This window comes from Rhea pennata, chromosome 1 (assembly GCF_028389875.1).
Source record: "Rhea pennata isolate bPtePen1 chromosome 1, bPtePen1.pri, whole genome shotgun sequence".
Taxonomy (NCBI): Eukaryota; Metazoa; Chordata; class Aves; order Rheiformes; family Rheidae; genus Rhea; species Rhea pennata.
In genome coordinates this window covers 186,700,908-186,720,157 of record NC_084663.1, presented here as the reverse complement: position 1 = coordinate 186,720,157, position 19,250 = coordinate 186,700,908, and the positions used below count along the sequence as shown (strand labels likewise).

Below are 19,250 nucleotides of genomic sequence, written 5' to 3'. Positions count from 1 at the left end.
GCTGCGTCGTGGCCTCTTTGGGACCTCGGAAGGGACGACATAGTAGTAACCTTGGCAACTACTTCTAAGTAACTGCCTCAAGGCCTGCAGCTGCTGCTGCGTACCACTCTAAAGAGGGCATAAAAACACTGTTGCCTTGATGGCAACACTTCACACTGATGGAAAAACTCTTGCAAGGTGGAGGCCCCTAACGAACCAGCCTAACTGTGGATCCTCTTTGTTAGCTGGTGCTATCTTTATACTCACTTCTCAGCAAACACACTTTCATCTCTGCCTTGGTGATTACTGTCATTAACTTACAGCTTGAAGCTATTCATACACCAAAACATCCGTAGCAGCTACTGCTGCTTCCACTGTCTGTACAAAGACATTCAGGAGGGCACATTCCTTTGAGGAATCAGCTTAATATAAAATTGTCTTAATTTAAGTCATGGTTATGCTATTGATAAGTTTCTGCAGGACAGAAACTATCAGGTTATTGACACACATGCTCCCAAACTTTCTTCAGCAACTGTTAATTGGAAAAACAAAAGCACTGTGTAATAGTTTAGTCATGTTTCCTGCAGGTGCCTAAGTGACAGAAGGTGAAACCTGCAGTTCAGTGCTAGGTAAGCGTAAGTAATAGGAACTTGAGAAGCCAGCGTTAGCGACAGTCCTGCGCTTCATTTTAAGAATAAGCAGTATCACAACAATAAGCAACCTTAAGGCAGAGCATATACAGTTCTTTACAGGACAGGAACTTACATTGGCATATTTTCCCATAGCCAAAATATTAAGTTCATAGAATGATGTTTGTGACGACTAAAAATGAGCCCATGAGAGGAACCATAAATAGTTAATCACTAGCACATCATAAGCTGTGTTAGTAAAATAGTTGTACTAAATATTGCTTTTGCACAGTGAAATATGTGTTAAGACATAGCTTAAAACTTGGGTAGGGTTTATTCACCTTATTTGAAAAAAAAAAATCTCAAATTCAGCTTTCAAAGTGACTACTACAGCAATTAAACTCACTGCTTCTGCAGTGGGTGAAACGTTTGTTATTACAAAGGGTTAAGAAGCTAATCTTGGTTAATGCTGCTCTCAGTGATTATTTAAATCATAATCTTTAAATACAGGCTCAAGTCCTTTTCTTTTTTCTCTCTTTCTCAGTAAAAAGTTTTCACTTTCATCTTGTGTTTCTTTCATTATTAAGTCTCTTTCCTAAAAATATCCAAAGCCATTGATTCATTCAATACTCACAATTATTGATTTCCGTTTTATTTAGATTTGAGGGATGGGAACTTTTCTGGAAAGTCAGTAAATGTATTTCAAAATGAGCTGATTGCTTAGCAAGCAGATAGCGTGGTCTTTGTAACAGAGCAATGCGTTGGGACAGTTGCCTCACACAGCTGGTCTGCTGCATCGCCCCAAAGCTCCATCAGCAGCGCCAGCCTCGAGTCCCACCGTGTTTGCTCTGACACGCACAACCACTCAGCGCAGGGTGCAACTCAACACAGGTCCCGAGCGGCCACCCAGAGCAGGCCCAGGGCTTAAGGGCAAGTCAGTGCTATGCGAACACAGCCCCAGAGCCGCTCTGATTTTGGGGAGAGACGAGGCTTGGTTTCTTGCTGTTCTGAGTAGGGCAAGATACATCGAACACATCACGGGGAACGTAATGTTGCGCAGATACCAAAGCTATCTTACAGCCTGGAAATGAGAGAGCTATGTTCAGTCCAGACCAGCCAGTGCATTAATACAACTGCTGTTAAGACAAATTAAAGAAAATAAGGCAAAGTCTAACAAAGAGCCCATGCTCAGCATATTAACAGATTGACATTATTGACAGAAACAGTCCTGTTTGAACTGAAAGTATCCATGCTTACACTCCCCACCATCTCCTGCGCTACATAACCTGTAAGCACCTTAGGAAATGTAGTCCCATAATCACTGTATTCTCAACCCAGCAAGCTCTAGAACAAGCAAAGAGAACCCAGTTGTTACTAGTGAACTTCTGAACTTGTGTCAAGGTAAAGTGCATTGCACTGGTAGCAAAAGAAAATAGAAATCTGACATTGCACCAGCAGTCTGGTCTGCAAGAGATCACTGGGAATTCCAAGGACAAGAAACAGAAAAGTGAGTCCACCACCCTTGCCCATTTCTAAGTGCTGCAAACAAAGTAATAAACTCCCACTTTAAAGCTAACTAAATGCTAGATCCAATTAGTTGGCCAAAAAAGTCCAAAGAAGCTGTACTCATCCATTTGCAACTTGAAAAAATTCAGTATTTGTAATTAATTAAATAAATCCTTGAGGTTATCGCTATCTTCCTTCCTTGCCTAGCAGCAAGGAAGAAAAGAGTCTTAACTGATAAAGCTTCATAACTTACCTCTTCTGGTACCCGAGATATTTTGGTGTCTTTACACAACACTGTTCAGGGTTAACATTCCTACGGCTTTTAAAACCACTTCTGCCATCACTTCCTCCTAAATACGCTTTTTGCTTTACAAGCATTAAAAAATTCATTGTACTAAGTCTTCCAACTGAAGGACTGTTTATCGTGTTTTCATTCTTTTTATAGTTAAGGTTCTAAAAATGAACAGAGCATTCATTAGCAAGTATTTTTAATGTCCTTTGATCACTGAATTTTCAGTACCAAAGAGTAGCTTTATGCCTTCGGAGGGGAGCAGAGATTCTGCAAGAGATCATAACATTATTTCATGGACACTAATGGTGGCTTCCCAAGCCACTTTCTCATGTCACAAGTCACAGAGAAATACAACTTGTGATGCATCTGTGAACACATTCTTTCACAAGTAGAAACAATATGCAATCGTTCAGATTTGCATTCCTCCTCCAATCACTTCTTCAAACTGTCGGGATGAGAGAGTTGTGTAAAGTTTTTTCTTCTGATGTTACCATATTTAAGGTCTACTTACAAATTAGCAGAGAATACAAAAATGATTTTCTGGAAGAAATGTCCTTACTCTAATATGGTTGGGTTTTTTGACAGTCTTAATATAAATTTTAGCCATAGAGAAAAATAAAAACAACCCTTCAAATACCGGAATCCGGTCCACAAACACAATATTGAATCTGTGGCTCTTCTGTTTAGAATTGAAGAGGGTGGAGCAGCAAAAGGCAGGAAAGCAGAAGGGCTTTTTTTTTTCTTCTTTTTTTTTTTTTCCTGAACACACAAAAAATAGTTTGTTATTTCCCTCCATAATTGCAGTTTCAAACTCCCCCAAAATAGGTTAGTAGTGTTGGCACACCCCTCTTCACCTTAAAAAGATTAAAGGAAGAAGCTTTATTTCGCTTTATGTGTGTGACTCCCCTTTGCCGGGGCTATTCCAGAGCTCCCCGGGCTTTGGTTCACAGTGATGGTAAGGCCTGCCGGCCTCCTCATCCTTTCAAAACTGTAGCATTCAACTTTTTCTTCACTGGAGACTGTTCTGGTGCTTAGAAGGCGGAATCCATCTTTTAGTAAAGTGTCAACCAGGAGGCCTAGCACATTAGTACCATTAATCAGCTTTCTATTATCAGGCTTTATGGAAACATACCTAAAATAAGAAAAGAAGTTGTTAGAATACAATTTAATTACTTCCTGAAGGAGAGGTGTTTTTTTTTTTTTTTTTTTTTTTTAACAAACCAAGTCATCAGATGGTGCGTGTCAGCACAGCTGCGCTGATTTGGGACAATCAAGATTCTGGATTTTTTTTTATTCCCTTGAGGATGATTTAACTCTTCTCCTCATTTTAAGAGCAGTATTCTTCAGCTTGTCCATTTACATGTTACAGAACGAGCACTTCTCTTTCAGCCCCACAACAAAGCTCATTTCCTTAAGAAACAGTTGTGACAATCTCCATTTGATTTCACTTAACCATGGGGAACTGAGCGGCCTGCTCTAGTTGCAACAGGTTTTCAAGCAAGCATAGTCAAATGACAGGAGGAGCAATGAAACCAGGATGATCTCAATAGTGTCACTCTTCATTACACAGGATCTCTCTCTACAAACAGTAACATTTATTGCAAAGTTACCTTGTACAGCAGGTCTTATGGCAACAAGTAGGAAAACAATTTTCACATTACCTCAAATGATTATACTTGATATAAAGTACAGATTTAAGAATCTATCCAGACATTTCAAGAAACAGAAGTCATGTAAAAATACTATTACAAAATACATAAGTTGACAGAGGTGAAACTGTTCCACAGTTCACAGAAAAGTACACCAAACATTCCTGAAAAAGCACAAAAAGGGCACAGAGTCCATGTCACCCACAAAGTTTAACTAAATAGAAATTTGGTAGGTGACATAATCACATAAGTTGACTTATTTCATTAATCAAGCTATCCCTTTCTATTGATCTGCAAAGGAGAAATTTTACTGAGTCTGAAGAGAGAAAGGTAAGAATTAGGAATACTTCTTGCAGTATTTAAGTTGCCATAACCTACTAAAGCAACTGTTAGTCCAATAAAATTAAATTATAAAATTAAGATTTAGTATATAAATATAGGCTGCTTTCTAAACACAAAGTAGTTCAGTGTTTCCTCTACTTAGTTAGCTAAAGAAAGTTAAAAGGAAGACAAACTTCACTGATTTTTTTTTTTTTTTAAATAACCAAAGACTGCTGTGTTAATTCTTATATTCAACAGAGAGAATAACTCTCCTGGAACTATTCCAATGAAATTTCCATAAAACTCCAGATATTCTGAGAGCCACACAAGACCAACTAGGTTAATTTTTCTTCTATTAGAATGTGTGTCCATACAACAGAGACATCCAGTAAGAGTTTATTTAAAGTGAAAAAAAAAGATATGGTATTAAAATATGCTACTATCTCAAAAATCACTGATTTACAGCATTTTTAATAAAAAATAGAATCTGGCTCTGAACTTAAAGAAAACCTGCTGTGTAGCATATAGTTAGTGTTCTACCCCTTCTCCCTCTCCCTATAAAAGACCCTATAAACTTTCCAGTCCCTGAATGGTAATCTTAACTCCACTCATGCTTTTTTCCTCTTTTCCATATGAAATCCTATGGGAACATAAACTAGTGGCCATTTTACTTGTCCTTCTCCGGTAGCTCACTCCTTACTTATTTTGTTTGCTTTCCTTCATTTTACTCTGTGTTTGACAAGTTTTCTAGGAGGTCAGTGATGCTGTGAAATTCTAAAGTATAACACAGAGAGCAAGGAGGAAACAAGAAAAGATCTGAAAGAAAACAAAAGTTTCAAGAACAGCATATTTTAGAAAGTTAGGAATCTTGTTGAGAGTAGGCAAATCAGTGTAACAAATCTGATATTTCAACATTAGAAAAAATGTAACATTAAACAGGCAGAAAGAAGGAAACCTATTTCTTTTCTCTCAGACAATTGTTCAATTGTTTCTTTAAAATGAGGCCTATTAGCAAGTGGCATGTACTTCAAGAACTACAAGTCACAAAGCCATTTCCATAATGAGAAGTCACCCTAGGGAGAATACCTGGCCACAAACTGGTCACCAGCAGAGTAATCAGTACCACACTGAAAAACCATATCGTGATGAGAAGGTCTTTCCAAAGGAAGTGGAATGAGTGGCTTCTGCGAAGGAAAAGGGCTATTCCAGCTCTGTCCTGTCTGCTGGCCTGTAAACACAGTGATCTGTTCAGCAAGAGCTTCCACAGTGCTACTGCAGGAACCAAAGATCCGGAAAAAGGCTTGCATTTCCTGCAGAAAAAAACGCACTTCCAAGATCTCCAGCCTGGGCTTCAGCAAGTGCTCTTGGCTCAGGAGCTCAGCCAAAGAGCAGAGCCCATAGAATTCTGCTTCTCTTTGCAGCCTCTGATAGTCTGAAAAATCAGTGGGTAAAGAGACCTGAAGAGTCCTCAAGAAGTCCAAGATGTAACTAAACAAATTTCCATCTCTGTCCACAAAAAACTCCCCATTCAGCTGTCTGAATTCACAGTCTTCATCATTCAACATCCGTGCTAACCTGGACTCAGGGAACTGCTGCAAAGTAGAAGCCCGGGTTACAAATCTCACCCCTCCCACACTCAGAACGACCAACTCTCGATTACTCATCGTCCTCTCAACTGTCAAAAATTATAACACCCTGATCTACGTGTTTGTGACTTTATCCTTCCTAAACTGTAAGCACTGTTCAGTGCTTTTAGCAAGCGTTTGAGGTGAGCTGTAGAGCAGCGACAGGATTCCCAGGCAACAAAGATGTAAATACCACGTACAATAGTTTTGTTTGCAGGGCTTGGTTGCTTGGAAACTTTGATTCTTGGAATTTAGTGTTTTATTTCTGAAATGAACAACTTCCAGTACTACTGGAAGACAGTTAATTGATCATCACACCTTATTAAACCTTCATACAGACCAAAGAATATCCCCAAAGTATGGCACATTTGCTTCCTGGAGATTTTCATTCTATATGTTGTTCATAGGACCACTGCAAAAAGAGGTTGAATATAATTCAAGTAATATATTTCAGTATCGTGTACTCTTCAGATAACTGAAGCTTACATTTCACTTTAAATCATTCTGTTATCCTATAGCCAAGTCAATAAACTCAGAGTCAGCTCGTTCCTGAAATAAGGTACATGAGATCAAATGGAACACTAACCGAGACTACCCACGTTCCAAGGCTAAAGCACTTCCAAACACCAACAGCATCCATAGTCCTGTGACATTATGCTCTCTGTTCCAAAAAAACATTCAGTCTTTTTTCCTCAGCCACTGGAATTATGACCTGGAGATACAGAGAGGGAGGGAGAGACACTGCCCCCATGCCACCATGGCTGGGCTAGAACACAAGCTGCCTTTGCTGGCTGACCAGGCACGTGCATTTCACAGCACAGAACCATTTACTAGGGCCTCTTTTTAAGAGGTGGCTTACAAGAAACATGGATTTAACAAGACAGCTCAGATACCCTAAAATTTTCATGCTGGAAAATTAACCTGCAAAGTATGTACTATCTTGCTGCTTGTTCTTCTCTTCTCTCATCAGCCTATACTGATTTCTCTTTACTCCTGCAATTTATTCAAGATGCTTGCCCTGGAAAGGTTTTTTTTGTTGTTTTTTTTTTTTTTTTTTTTGTATAGCATGTGTAAACAATAACCAATATCTATAGTACCATGAACACACAAGATAATTACATTTGGTTAGACTTAAAATATAATGTTTCAGTGAAAAGTAACATCCTCAGTGAGAAAAAGGTGCCATAATGTGAATTAATGTACTCAGTATTTTGCAATGGGTGGGCAGTTTCAACAAGCCTATCCGTACACCATTCTTAATCTTGACTCTTCCTCTTCTTTCCAAACCACCTCCAACTTAGGGAAAAACAAACAAACAAACAAAAACCCCTATGCTTTTTAGGAAGCAACACCTTTTATCGAAGGGTATACGGTATCTTATTTTACAATTATATTAACACTGAACTAAGTACACAGTTTTGCCCTGTATTTTGGTAAGTAGGACGATTTACAATGAATAAGGTTTCCATAATCACCACTGAAATAAAAATTCAGAAACAATATGTTTTTCAAAGCTCAATTTCACCTTCCAATTTATCAATGTTCAAAGCATGTGAACAGTAGGAATATTTTGGAAACATTTTGAATCTCTAAAATGTTTTCATTGGAAATCTTAAAAAAAAATTTACAGAGCTTTTTGTTTTCTTCACCAGATCTCTGTTACTTCTTACATTTCAGTAGGGACTTCACAACAATTTATATTTGCACACAAACTGTGCAACATTATCCAGTACCACTAACGTATAGTTTTTACACTTTTCTCTTAAAAGTGAAGCTCCATCTGTCATCTGTTCCCAGTAAAAGACTGCATGATCTGCTATTTCCACTGTATCTGCCAAATAGGACAAGGTAATTGTAAAGAATTGAGATTTCCAGCACTGGAGATTGTCAACAACAGACTCCACAAAGGACATTCTGGTGACAGCAAGGATAAGGAAGCAAATAAGAGAAGTCACTATGAATCTGGATGAAAAGACTGAAGTAATTTTGAGTTTAAGAGTGTTGTTTTCCTGAGGCAAGGAAAGCTTGTCCACATCAACTAGTTTTATTCCATTCCACTGGCTGGTATCAAAGTTCTTCATTGTAGGGCTGATGTCTACGTTGGAACAAGGTAAAGGAGTCTCTTTGAGCACCTTGATTTTTTCCCTGAATTCCTGCATCTGTTGTAGAAATATAATAGGTTCAGATACATCTTTGAAGGCCTCTGCGATGTTAAAAGCCATTCGTTGCTCTTGCAGGATTGTGTTCAGCTTATTGATTTCTGGGTCATAGGCCTGCATCACTGCAAGCTTCATGGTCTCAAAGTCAGAGAGAATCTCATTTCGCTTCTGCTCCAGTGTGTGTTGCAGCTTCTCAAAGAACTCTTTCACCTTGTCAGAATCTTTGGTCAGCATCTGCAGAGCTTTCCTCTTACTAGTTTCTAAGGTATCCAACCGAGAGAGTGCATCTCCGCAACGCCAAGTTTCAAAGCCCTGGAACAGGGTTTCAAATGCACGCTTCTCCTGAGAATAGGCCTCTTCGATAGAACAAAACACATGCTTTGTATGGTCACCACGGGTGGCACAGACCCCACAGATCAGCTGCATGTCTGTCCGGCAAAAAATGTTAAGGGGTTGCCCACTGTGCACTTTGCACACTGGCATTTTAGGAGTTACTTTGATTTTGTTATACTTCTCCACAATACCTTTCAGAGAATAATTGACTTGTAAGCTGTTGACTCCAGTAACAGGAGTTTCCTTCCTGCATGTGGGGCACTTGAAAGGGGATGGTCTCCAAAGCACATTCCGCACATTTCCCTCAAGTATTCCTTCCAGACACTTCCTGCAGAAGTTATGTGAACAGGGCAGGACACGAGGATCGTCAAACAGGCTACAGCAAATGGGACAGGTGAGATCTTCCTCCAGGAGCTCCATCATATCCTAGGAAAGAGAAAAAAGAGAATAAAATAACTTTAAAAAATTACTTATCCTTCAGGAAAAGTATGCAAAAATTCATCTCCATCTGAGACAAGGCTCAGTGAGAAAAGGAACTACCTTTTTCCTCGAACAACCTTAAGACAAAGCTTCAGCTAGGTTCACACAACCAGTCCAGCCCCAGAATTGGAAACTTCACAAATGGATTAAATTAGTTGTGGTATCTGGCCACCAGATGGCAGGCACAAGAACAGCTCAGTGTCCAGGCAGAACCATTTTCTGACTCTCAACACAAATGCTGGAAAAGGCTAGCCAACCCAGCAAGGACTGTCTGTATCAAATGAAAATAACTCATGTACTAATAATTCAAGACTTAATCTTTCTTCACTGATGCCAGACTCAGCAATTGGATTTTCACCACGGATACCAAGCTGATACGCCCTGCAAAGATTTAATCACTCTCTACTTGCTCAACTCATCCAGGGCTTACCGTTTTAAACATCAAACACCACTCCTTTAAGAAAGCAGTATTAAAAGGTGGCTGAAAAAGCAAAGTGTCAGAATTTCTTCAGCTACAAAATATGCGATGTGGCTCTTTTTTTTCCATCTGCAAAGACAAACATGAGTCACCATTTACTTTAAAAATTATTTTTTCCTCTTGCTCCTGCAGTATTTGTAAATAACTAAGCAAATGAGTTATTGTTGAGCAATTCAGCACAAAGTTAGAATTTTTCAAAGAATAAGCTGCTCATAATCCTGAAAATTCATAGTGAAAAAAATTATTAAACATTTTTACTCCTATGCAACCTCTATTTCCAATTCCTTTCTTACAGTATCAGCACTTCAGCAATTCCTCTTCCTGGACAGGACCTACAGGAAGAGGATTTATCATTTATCTTTGTACTGGAATAGCCCTCTGAAGTCCCAGTGAAGAGACCCTGCCCACTACACTCCCAGTGGCTCTAACCAACGTCAAGTTCTCAGATGCAGACACTTTATAACTTCAGTATTCCCCAAGTAAACAAATAATAAAGACCCAAACCTCTCAAACACTTAGTTTGGCTGTACATTATTATAGCTATACATTAGCTATATATTAAAAGGTGCTTCCTTTGTATTGAATCCTTTCATATAAAAATAAAATTGCTTTTCTGAAGTAGAAGAGGTATCATAAAAAAAATGCATTCAAGTACCCCTGTAACAGCAAAGCTTAGGAATGAGTTCTTCTAAACAGTTTTGACATTATTACCAAGGTTTCAGTCCCTTCAAAGAGATATAAAGTGGCAAACAAAGGGAGCCAAAAGAAGAGCTGCAAGGGAAGATCCGGGCTGCACAGAACAAGAGCAATAAAATCAATACCACTGATCCAAGGAAAGCAAAGATAATTACAGGGAAGAAAGGGAACATCAATTCTGAGTTTTTGTCACAAGAGAACAGATACAGCTGCAGCAAGACTTCACAGTAAAAGCCATTCTTGAGAGATGTAAGCAAATCTCCCACACTTCACCAGTGACAAGAAGTAGAATACATGCTTGTTTGGATAAGCAGAGTTTGAAAAAGTTGCCAACTTTTCTACTCAGCCTCAGCACCAAGGTCATCAGGCAGAAGAAGGCCAGCATTAGAGACAAAAAGAGCCCCACAGAAAAGGTCCATTACTCCATTTGCAGCCGAAGGATTCCTACGAGACCACCGATCCCATTCAGAAACCTTGTTTTCTAAAGGCAATATCCTCACAAGTCACTTTGAAGCACCTTTCACTGCTCGAACAAACAAGATTTCTCTCTTCTGTCCATTCCCTAATATTAAAAGAATTAAATGAAGGAAAGGGGAGATTTTGCCCCCATAGTCTCAAGTCTTCTTCTTTATGAGCAGATCTCTGTTTCTAACTTTACTCATAAATCTCAGCCATGGGTAGCAGCACAAAGAAAAGACAATTCACAGTTTTGCAAATGTGTGAAAAAGAAGAAGAAAAACTAAAGTAAAGTAAAACTAAAATGGTAGTTCTCCATATTTTAGTATTTGGAAATTCAGAGTAAAGAAACTATCTGTGCTGGTCTACCTCCTTTACCAGGTAAGATTTTACTTTTTAATTAGGGAGCAGGAAAGCAGCCTTTGCATATCTGAGAGTGACTACTGTAAATCACTACAGAAAATGCTTACTATAGGTTTAATTGAAAATAGAAGATGAACAGTGAAAACTTTCATACTCTTAAAAGAACAAAAACATGCATGACAAAGCTTCATGATCCAAATAAAACTTTCCTGGTCTATTCCAACCCCATTTATCCAATTAAATAATTATACTTTATAAATGGAACCGAATTTCAAGAACATTATATGACATCGTTAAAAAATAAGGATTAAAAAAAAAGAAATGGGAAAGCCTATGAGCATATTTTCTTTTACTCTTGCAACAATGCCAGGAATACCAAACCAAGAATACTAAAACCTTGTACAACTGGTTGGGACAGCTGAATCAGCTTGGCAACTCAGTCTTACTTTTCAGCTTCCGTCTTCCTTAAAACATTAATTTCAAAGAGTACAATTCCTTTGAATTAGAACATCCATTGTATTAGCAACTTGACAATTGCATGAGTGACTACAGTTCAAACTCCAACATCTCAGCTTCTCCACTTCTGCACAGCTTCTGACATGGGTATGGATGGCCTTGGACCTGTCACCCAGACAAAAAAGGCACAGTGGGTGTCTTCCTTCACCTGAGCCACATGGCCTCTGTGGCTACAAACCCAGGAGATGGCATCTATTAGAAAGAGCAATTTTAACAGTTTCATCAGTCAGAAGATGGGATAAACAACTCAAGCCATAAATGCAAAAAAAAAGTTCTGTAGCTTAATTCCACACCGCAAACACTGTATGAGAGAGAAATTCATCTAGGATGTTTCTCAACACAGAAGTTGGGTTTATCAGCCAGCAGCAAGCAGACACCAAATCAAAAATTCACCAAGCTGATTGCAGCACACAAATTTCCTCAAACAAAACAAAAAGATAGCTCACACTGAATAACAAATTCCCTGCAATGACAAGTAAGTGTTCTAAATAAAACTTGACAGAATCATGCTGTATTTCCACAAGCAGTTCGGCTGGTCAGGAGCTCTTCCTTTGCAAGGGCACTGGTCCTTGTCAGGACCTCCTATGAACTACTTCACTAGCCTTTCAGATTAGTGCATTGAACCAACTTGAAAAGGGTCCCCCGAGATAAGGGAAAAAGGAAGATGGGAACTCCTCTTTTCTGCAGCAACCATGTTTTGATTCTGCTCACCCCATACACAGGAACTGCAATCTAATGGGGCTTCACTGGAGACATTTTTAGCATGAAGTAGTGGACCTCCAGGTCCGTTAGGTATTGACGCAGCCAAAAAGAGCTGAAGAGAACAGCCACGCTTTAAATCAAATCATTTCACGGCCAAAAGTTTTTCCAAAAGTATCGTGCAGATACAGCATGTCCGGCTTTTAGTAAGCTAGAAAGGCCTGAAAAAATAAGCAATTACAATTCAGTGCATTTACAGCTCTAAGAACATTGTTTCATTAACAGAGTTTGACAGCCCACCAAACACATGATGTAAAGGCAGCACCACTGCATACTTCTGCGTTAACTCATCAGCGGCCTCTTTATCTGTCTCTGCAGGCAGGAATTCCCAAACCGCTTCTGGTTGCAGTCCCCCGCTTCTGCCAGGCTCCCGACCCCAAGCGCCATGAGACACAAGGAGGTTTCTGTCGGACCCATGACCCCGCCGCCGCCCCGCCGCGGCCTCCCCGGGGGTCGCGACCCCCAGCGGGGGAACCCTTGTTCGAGGGGATAGCGGCGCTCAGAGTCACCCAAAGACGACACCGGCAGCGAGGCCGACGGGGGGGGGGGGGTGCGGAAAAAATAATAATAAGGATTGTCCCTTCCCCTACACGTCGCCTGCCTTCGCTCCGACAGAAACGCGCTATTCAGCCGCTCCACAAAGCCGCGGGTTTAACGGCTGCCTCCAGCCGAGCCACAGCACAGGCACACAAAGGGCCACAGAGCGCCCTTCGCTCACAGGGAGCCTTCCCCGCCTCCTCCTCCTCCTCCTGCCCCGCGGCGCACGGCCCGGGGTCACGCCGGCCCCGGCCCCGGGCCTGCGCGGCGCGGCGCGGGCGGCCGTTACTCACCATCGCCGGGTCCGGGGCCGCTGCGGCTCGCGGGGCCCGGCCGCGCTTCGCCGCGCCGCGCCGCGCCGCGCCGCGGGGGCTGCGGCGGGCGGCGCGCGCGAAATGGCAGGGGCGGCGCGAGAAAATGGTGCCGCGCCCCGCGCCGGCCGCCGCGCGCCCGCGCCCCGCGCCCAACCGCCAGCCGGCGAGCGAGGCGGCGGGCGCGCGCACGAGGGGGGTTGGGGGGTGTCGCAACGGCCAACGGCCGCCGCTCCGCTCCGCTCCCGCCCACGCACGCACAGCCCCGGGCTGCGCGGGCCCGAGGAAACCCCCGCCCCGGGCTGCGCGGAGGACGAGGCCGAAGAGGGCGACTGGCGTTTTCCAGGCGCCGCGAGCCGGAGGTTTCGCTCTGCGGCCCGAAGCACGGATGGGCGGTCTCGGTCTGAGATGCTGAGCGGTTCCTGTCGGGCCTTGATTCCTCGGACCTTAATCCCTTCCTCAATTCCTGGACCTCAGCTGCGACTTACGTGCATGAGGCTGTCGAGCCGTGCGGCGTAGCTGGGAGCGCTGCTCCGGGGCGGTTCAGCTGAAGCATCTTCCTCTTCCTGCAGGCACTGATTAAAACAAACAAACAAACAAATTTGGCCAAGAATTCTCACGCGCGCTGTAAGGCAATGAAGGCACGTTCCTAATTGCTTTAACATACTTTATGTACTGTTTTCTGCTGGTAAATCTATTAACAGTACCTGGCTAAGGAAGGTTAAGGTGGCCTATTACGCCGCGCTGATCTCCCGATCTCCCGGCAATAAAACGGAGCCGGAGCAGGAGGGAGTCCCGCATCCGTGTGGGAGGATCCACCAATTCTAGGGCTGTGAAATGGGAGCTGGGTTGCAGGGAGATACTAGAGGAGCTTTGTGATTTTTATCCTTTTGCAGCCCTTCTGCTAGTTTTCAGTCAACATAACAGCTCTCGCATCCAAGCGAGATTGGATTTTGTGAAACACTTCATCAAAAGCTGTTCCAAAACTGATGTACTCTGCTTCCTGCATTCTTTTCATTCCCTTACTCTTCATTCCCACTTCATTCATCCGCTGCAGTCACATCATTCATTGGCACAGGGGATTATGCATGCCGAGGACTACTCACACAAGTCAAGTTTGCAGGCTAGACTATATCAAATGAAGCTCCCTCGCTTGCCTGGCATCTTGCAGTTGTTTAGGAATTTGGATTTTAAAACTCAGTAACACATTGAGGCTGCGGTTCCCCATTTACTGCTTCCAAAAGAGGGAGACCCCTTCACCTTCCTCCTGCCATAGTGCCCCTTTCCTCTTCCTCGCCTTCCCGGCCTTCCCTCCTGCCACTCTCACCTGAGCTGGCTTGTCTGCTCAGGCAAATTCGGTGGGAAAAGTTTGACTAATGACAATCCTATTCAGAGTGCTCATATGCGTGTGCATTTGATCCCTTATTTATTGCAGAGTGGTTGCACTAGTTAGAATTAGAACTAGTTAGAAAGTTAGAATTGCTACACAAACAGCAACCAAGATTACTCGCCTTTTGTAGGTGCACTGTAATGGCACATTTATTTCTTCTTGATTGTTTAGTGCCTGCAGTTTCTAGAACAAATTGCAGGTAGTTTCTGAAAAGTGATAGTTTAATCCATTCCTCAGCTACCATAACTGTGCTCTAGAGATATCCCCACGCTTGCACATTTATAGTATCCAAGTGTCCCTTATCTGTGTTTTCCCAACAGCCATTTTTATATGAAGAATTTCCTAATTTTACTAATCTTTTCCTGTAATTTTGTGGTTACAGACTTTAACAACAATACGACATTTTATATTCCTCACACATTTTAAGTTAATACATTTCTTGTATTCCTTTTTTTTTCCTGATACACTTTTAGAGTTCATTTTATCCTCCAGTAATCCTTTTGGCTGACATGAGCTTATTTTCCTTATCCTGCTCTGGACTGCCTCCTTATAAAGAAAGAGGGAGCTGTATGGGCACAGGAGTGGAGAACTGACTTCCTGGGCTAGCATCTCTTCTTTGGGACCTTCTGAAAATTTTAGATCAAATCAACTGTCAAAATTGAAAGCTGAAATCTCAGGACAAACACAGCAGGTACAGTATAATTTCCTATGCAGCCACAGGATTTCTGTATTTGGTGCATAGAAAGATGGTGCTCCACTAGCTGAATGCACCACGGCTGTCTTGAGCATGATCAAATATAATTTGGGCATTTTGCTACCTCTGTCTCAATGATTATTTCTAATACACATTTTAAATATGTAATAGAGCTCTAGAAGCTGTACACAACCTACTTTTCGTACAAATGTAGTCTATCTGTCTGCACATAAACTCTTGGCTGTTATAGAGGTTTTTCAAGAGCAGTTGGCTTATGAGCTTGTACTGACACACCTGAAAGTGTGGAGTGTCCTCCTGAAGCATCATCAGAGATCATATGTTGACGTTTCAGAAAAAGGTTCTGGCTGATGAAAAAAGAGCATCAGTACAGCTGTGGCAATATTTCCCTATCTAACAAAGAAATCAAAACGAGGGTAATACTGCCTTAGGTCAAACTGAAGCATTAGGTTAAGTGTCACCTTTGGGAGGATCCAAAATACATATATTTGGAAAGAATTATAAAATAGTGACATCTACTATTTTTACGGGGCAAACACATCTGTATTTGTGTTAGGATAAAAGGATAAGGCTTATTGTCCTGTATAAATTACAGAGAGAGCCTAGATTGTGGTTCTTCTATTAAGTGTTAGGGCAGGAGATTTCTGAGGCTGAAGCTGGATCGCATAGTTCAGTCAACTTTAGGGCTCTGTGCTGCTACCCTCCTCCCTTGTACCAGCTCTGCCACTCGTTGGATGCTTTACTGCGCTGATTCAACTCACTCAGCCAGCCGAACGTTATTCTCTTTTCCTTGCCTGGGTTAGTTTTCTCCTGATTGAATGAGCCAAAGCAGTTCAGTACAAGATCAGACAGTCACCAGAGCTAACATGGAAAAGAGGAACAAGATTTTCCCCTTTCTGTGGAAGGAAGCCATTAGACTGACTCAAGCCATGATAGGTAATTTTACCCCGAGAGTGGATTCATGAGAAGTTCAAGCCAACCTGAGACTGTGCTACCGCCAAAAGAGTAATAACATCCTTTCCCCCTCCCTTAGTCAAGCTTTCCTGATGCCTCCCCTCTGTTGGCTCTGACAATCACGCAGCCACATGTTAAGTTAGATCTGCTTGCCAACGGAGCTGAAAGCTAATTCAGTTAAAAAAAAAAAAAAAAAAAGAAAAAGTTCTCAGCAGGATCAGTTGCCTCATCCAGCTGATCCGGCAGCCACACAAATGCTGATGCCAGTGTAAGAGAGCAAAGTGTCTTTTCAGCGGCAGCCTGTGCGCATGGCAACATAAAATAGAGCTGCCTCTGCAGGCCGTAATTTCACAAATGCTTCCAGCCAGCTATTGCCGGCACTGCTGCCAAAAGTAACATGGTCTTGCCCTTTGGCCGCACCAGCTGCTCGTTGCAGGTCCCAGCCACCCTCTGTCTCGTGCTGGAAGATATTTGTCACAGAGCTGTTGGATAAAAGTAGCTGGGATTAAAAGTAACAGGTTTTTTCCATGTTCGTGTTTGCCATCATTAAGACCTCTCTGAAGTCATGCTACCAATACTTGGTGGATTGGAATTGTCTCCGAGGGTGAAACACCAAGGAGAAGAAAATAGTTGAGGGCTCTGTTATCTCTCCTGGAATTTTCCAGTTTTGTCCCCTGGCTCCACGTCTGCCTTTACTTCCCAGTGACGGAGGTTAAGGCTTCACCTCCTATCGCAGAGGTGTCAGGGCACACACGCAGTAAAATCCAGCCTTCGGGATAATGACTTCTTGAAACACACTGTTTTATGCAGCTGTGCTCATGTGAACATATCCCCAAATGCAGAGATACAATCTGCAATATACTATGTACCGCGTGCTATAGGGACCGAAATATGGAAATAAATCTGCAATAGATTCAATGTGATAGCAGCTCAATAACAAGACACTGTAAGATAACATGAATAAGGAAACTATTCAAAAACAGCTCTGTGTATCAAACACTTTAAACACATATAAACATTTCACAGCTATGTGGTATCTAACTATATTTCTTTTCAATAGATACATCTGGACTATATTAAACACTCCAAAAAGAGAGATCAGAGAGAGCAGTTTCTTGTTACCATTCCATAAAAGCTACTTTTAATATGCATTATAGAAATACCAGGCACTAAAAAGCTGTGAAGGATCATCAGCAATTGAAATGATCAACTGCAGTTTTGATGTCTGACTTTCAGAGACTGCCTTGATATCTGCAGGGTCTCTGATGACTATTTTAGCAGTATTGAATAGCTTTGTAATTTTACACACAGAACTTTGACCCACACAGTTAACTAATATTCAGGGCTTTGCCAGATTTTTCTGCGAGGAGGAAAAATTGATGATGAATTCAGTTATCTCCTTAGTGTAATCCTATTTATTTACAAAGAATGTACAGCCACATCCCATTTCCTTGCACGCAGAGGAAGCAAATGGGAGGGAGCGCTGTGCCGCAGTCCAAGTTTGCTGCTCTCGCCAGAACACTTGCCCAGAAGAAGCTGTCCCTTGGCTTTTTCTCAGGGCCATGTACCACTGCTTCTCCCACTGTCTGCTGGCTCTCGCTTGGTGTTTCCGGCCCCTGACATGCACACAGGCAAACACAGCTGCAACCAATCTGCGCTCTCGCTGCTGCGTCTGCAAACGGTCCCTCGAGAAAACTCTCTGACTTTCCCCAAATTAGTGCTTGCTCATATGAGTTAGCCAGACTTAGCGCTTGGCCATGTAGCCCCATGCCTTGAGCAGTGGTTTCTAGTTTTTCACTATCTTCGCCATAAAAGAACTTAATTACTGAACGAAGCATGGCCAGCGTGCCTGTCAGTTTTAATGAGGTTTGTGACTGCCCATAGATCAAAGCTCTGCTCCGGTGGGTTTTGCTTATATTGCATAAAGAGGAAAGGAGAAGTGACCTCCAAAGTAAACAGAACAACTAGGAACAAAATTAATTTTCATATACAATTTCTTCTATGACTTGGCGAATGTCAGATTAACTGTACAAAGCAGAAGACATCCTACAGAATGCTAATCCTCACAAGAACACTATATAATGAAGATTTCAAAAGTACAAGCACAACCTGTTTTTCATCTGAGACCTTGCCTATATCATCTTCCAAACCACAGGCCTGACCCTGTGAGTGGAAGGACTGCTTTCAGTAAACAAACCTTGGTTTTCCAGGCCTGCACTATCATTTACCTCTCTGCAAGTCGCATGTAGATGTCACTAAACCCACACCAGCATATTTTATAACTATTCTTTCATTGGCTATTCCCAGGAGCAAATGCCCCCACAAAGCTCATGGCAAGGGAGAAGCACGTCCTAATAGTTTTTTTCTATCAGAGTTTTAAGGAGAACAGAGATGAACAGGAATCATTTTTCTGGAGAACTGAACTATTAAGCATGTTGTATTAGACACTGTAGCAATAGGTGATATACAGTTCACCCTTCCCTTTGGCTTCAGTGATATCAGGGAACCTTATTAAAACATACTTGTCTGCTGATGTGGATCTGCTTCGCAGGGTTAATGAGAGACAGTTACGTTTCACGGTGAAGCTCTGAGCTAAAGGACAAAACAAGTCAACGACCATGGTTTCAGCTCAGCAGGATCAAGTATGCCTGCATTTGGGAAATGGATGGGACCGTTCTTTTTTCCTGCTCTTCTAACATGGTTCCCAAACAAAATGTCTCTGCTGCTACTGTTCAAATAAATGAAGTTGAAGCCCTGTGAGCAACAAACATGTTTAGACATGCTGTGCATAATTTTGCTTCCAGTGTGGGAGGGCCTTAAATACTTGGCCTCCCCAATGAAGAGAAGTGCATACTCCTCAAGAAAGGCAGAAGCCGAATTAACCCGTCGCTACCAAGCACAGCTACGCTTTTAAACACTGGAGCCCAGCTCTTCATTTTCTTGAGGCAGTTCTTTGCGTATTGTAAAAATCTTGAGACATCTCAGGCTCCAAATATGCTCAAAACAGGCTGACAAGTATGGTGCTATCTCGCTGGTGTTTCTCACATCAGCCTCCGCGAAAGAGCCACGTTTCCTTACCGGCCACCTTCCACCTTCCTGCCGCTT

At 42.0% G+C, this 19,250-nt stretch overlaps 2 protein-coding genes across 6 annotated transcripts; both read right to left on the bottom strand.

Moving 5' to 3' along the window:
- Positions 1-2,982: 2,982 nt before the first annotated feature.
- On the bottom strand, positions 2,983-7,245 carry KCNRG (potassium channel regulator). Its single transcript, XM_062567045.1, has 2 exons — positions 5,463-7,245; positions 2,983-3,538 (listed from the first exon to the last, which is right to left on the bottom strand). Exons 1-2 carry the CDS (start codon positions 6,038-6,040, stop codon positions 3,286-3,288), a joined length of 831 nt encoding a protein of 276 aa, XP_062423029.1. The 5' UTR covers positions 6,041-7,245; the 3' UTR covers positions 2,983-3,285.
- Positions 7,246-7,336: 91 nt separating this feature from the next.
- On the bottom strand, positions 7,337-13,873 carry TRIM13 (tripartite motif containing 13). Of its 5 annotated transcripts, XM_062567041.1 has the most exons (4): positions 13,797-13,873; positions 13,578-13,664; positions 9,404-9,520; positions 7,337-8,919 (listed from the first exon to the last, which is right to left on the bottom strand). In XM_062567041.1, exons 3-4 carry the CDS (start codon positions 9,413-9,415, stop codon positions 7,687-7,689), a joined length of 1,245 nt encoding a protein of 414 aa, XP_062423025.1. In that variant the 5' UTR covers positions 9,416-9,520; positions 13,578-13,664; positions 13,797-13,873; the 3' UTR covers positions 7,337-7,686. The 5 variants fall into 5 exon arrangements, with proteins under 5 accessions (XP_062423025.1, XP_062423027.1, XP_062423024.1 ...); XM_062567043.1 differs by lacking the exon at positions 9,404-9,520; XM_062567040.1 differs by lacking the exons at positions 13,578-13,664; positions 13,797-13,873 and adding an exon at positions 11,413-12,737.
- Between the last annotated feature and the right edge of the window lie 5,377 nt (positions 13,874-19,250).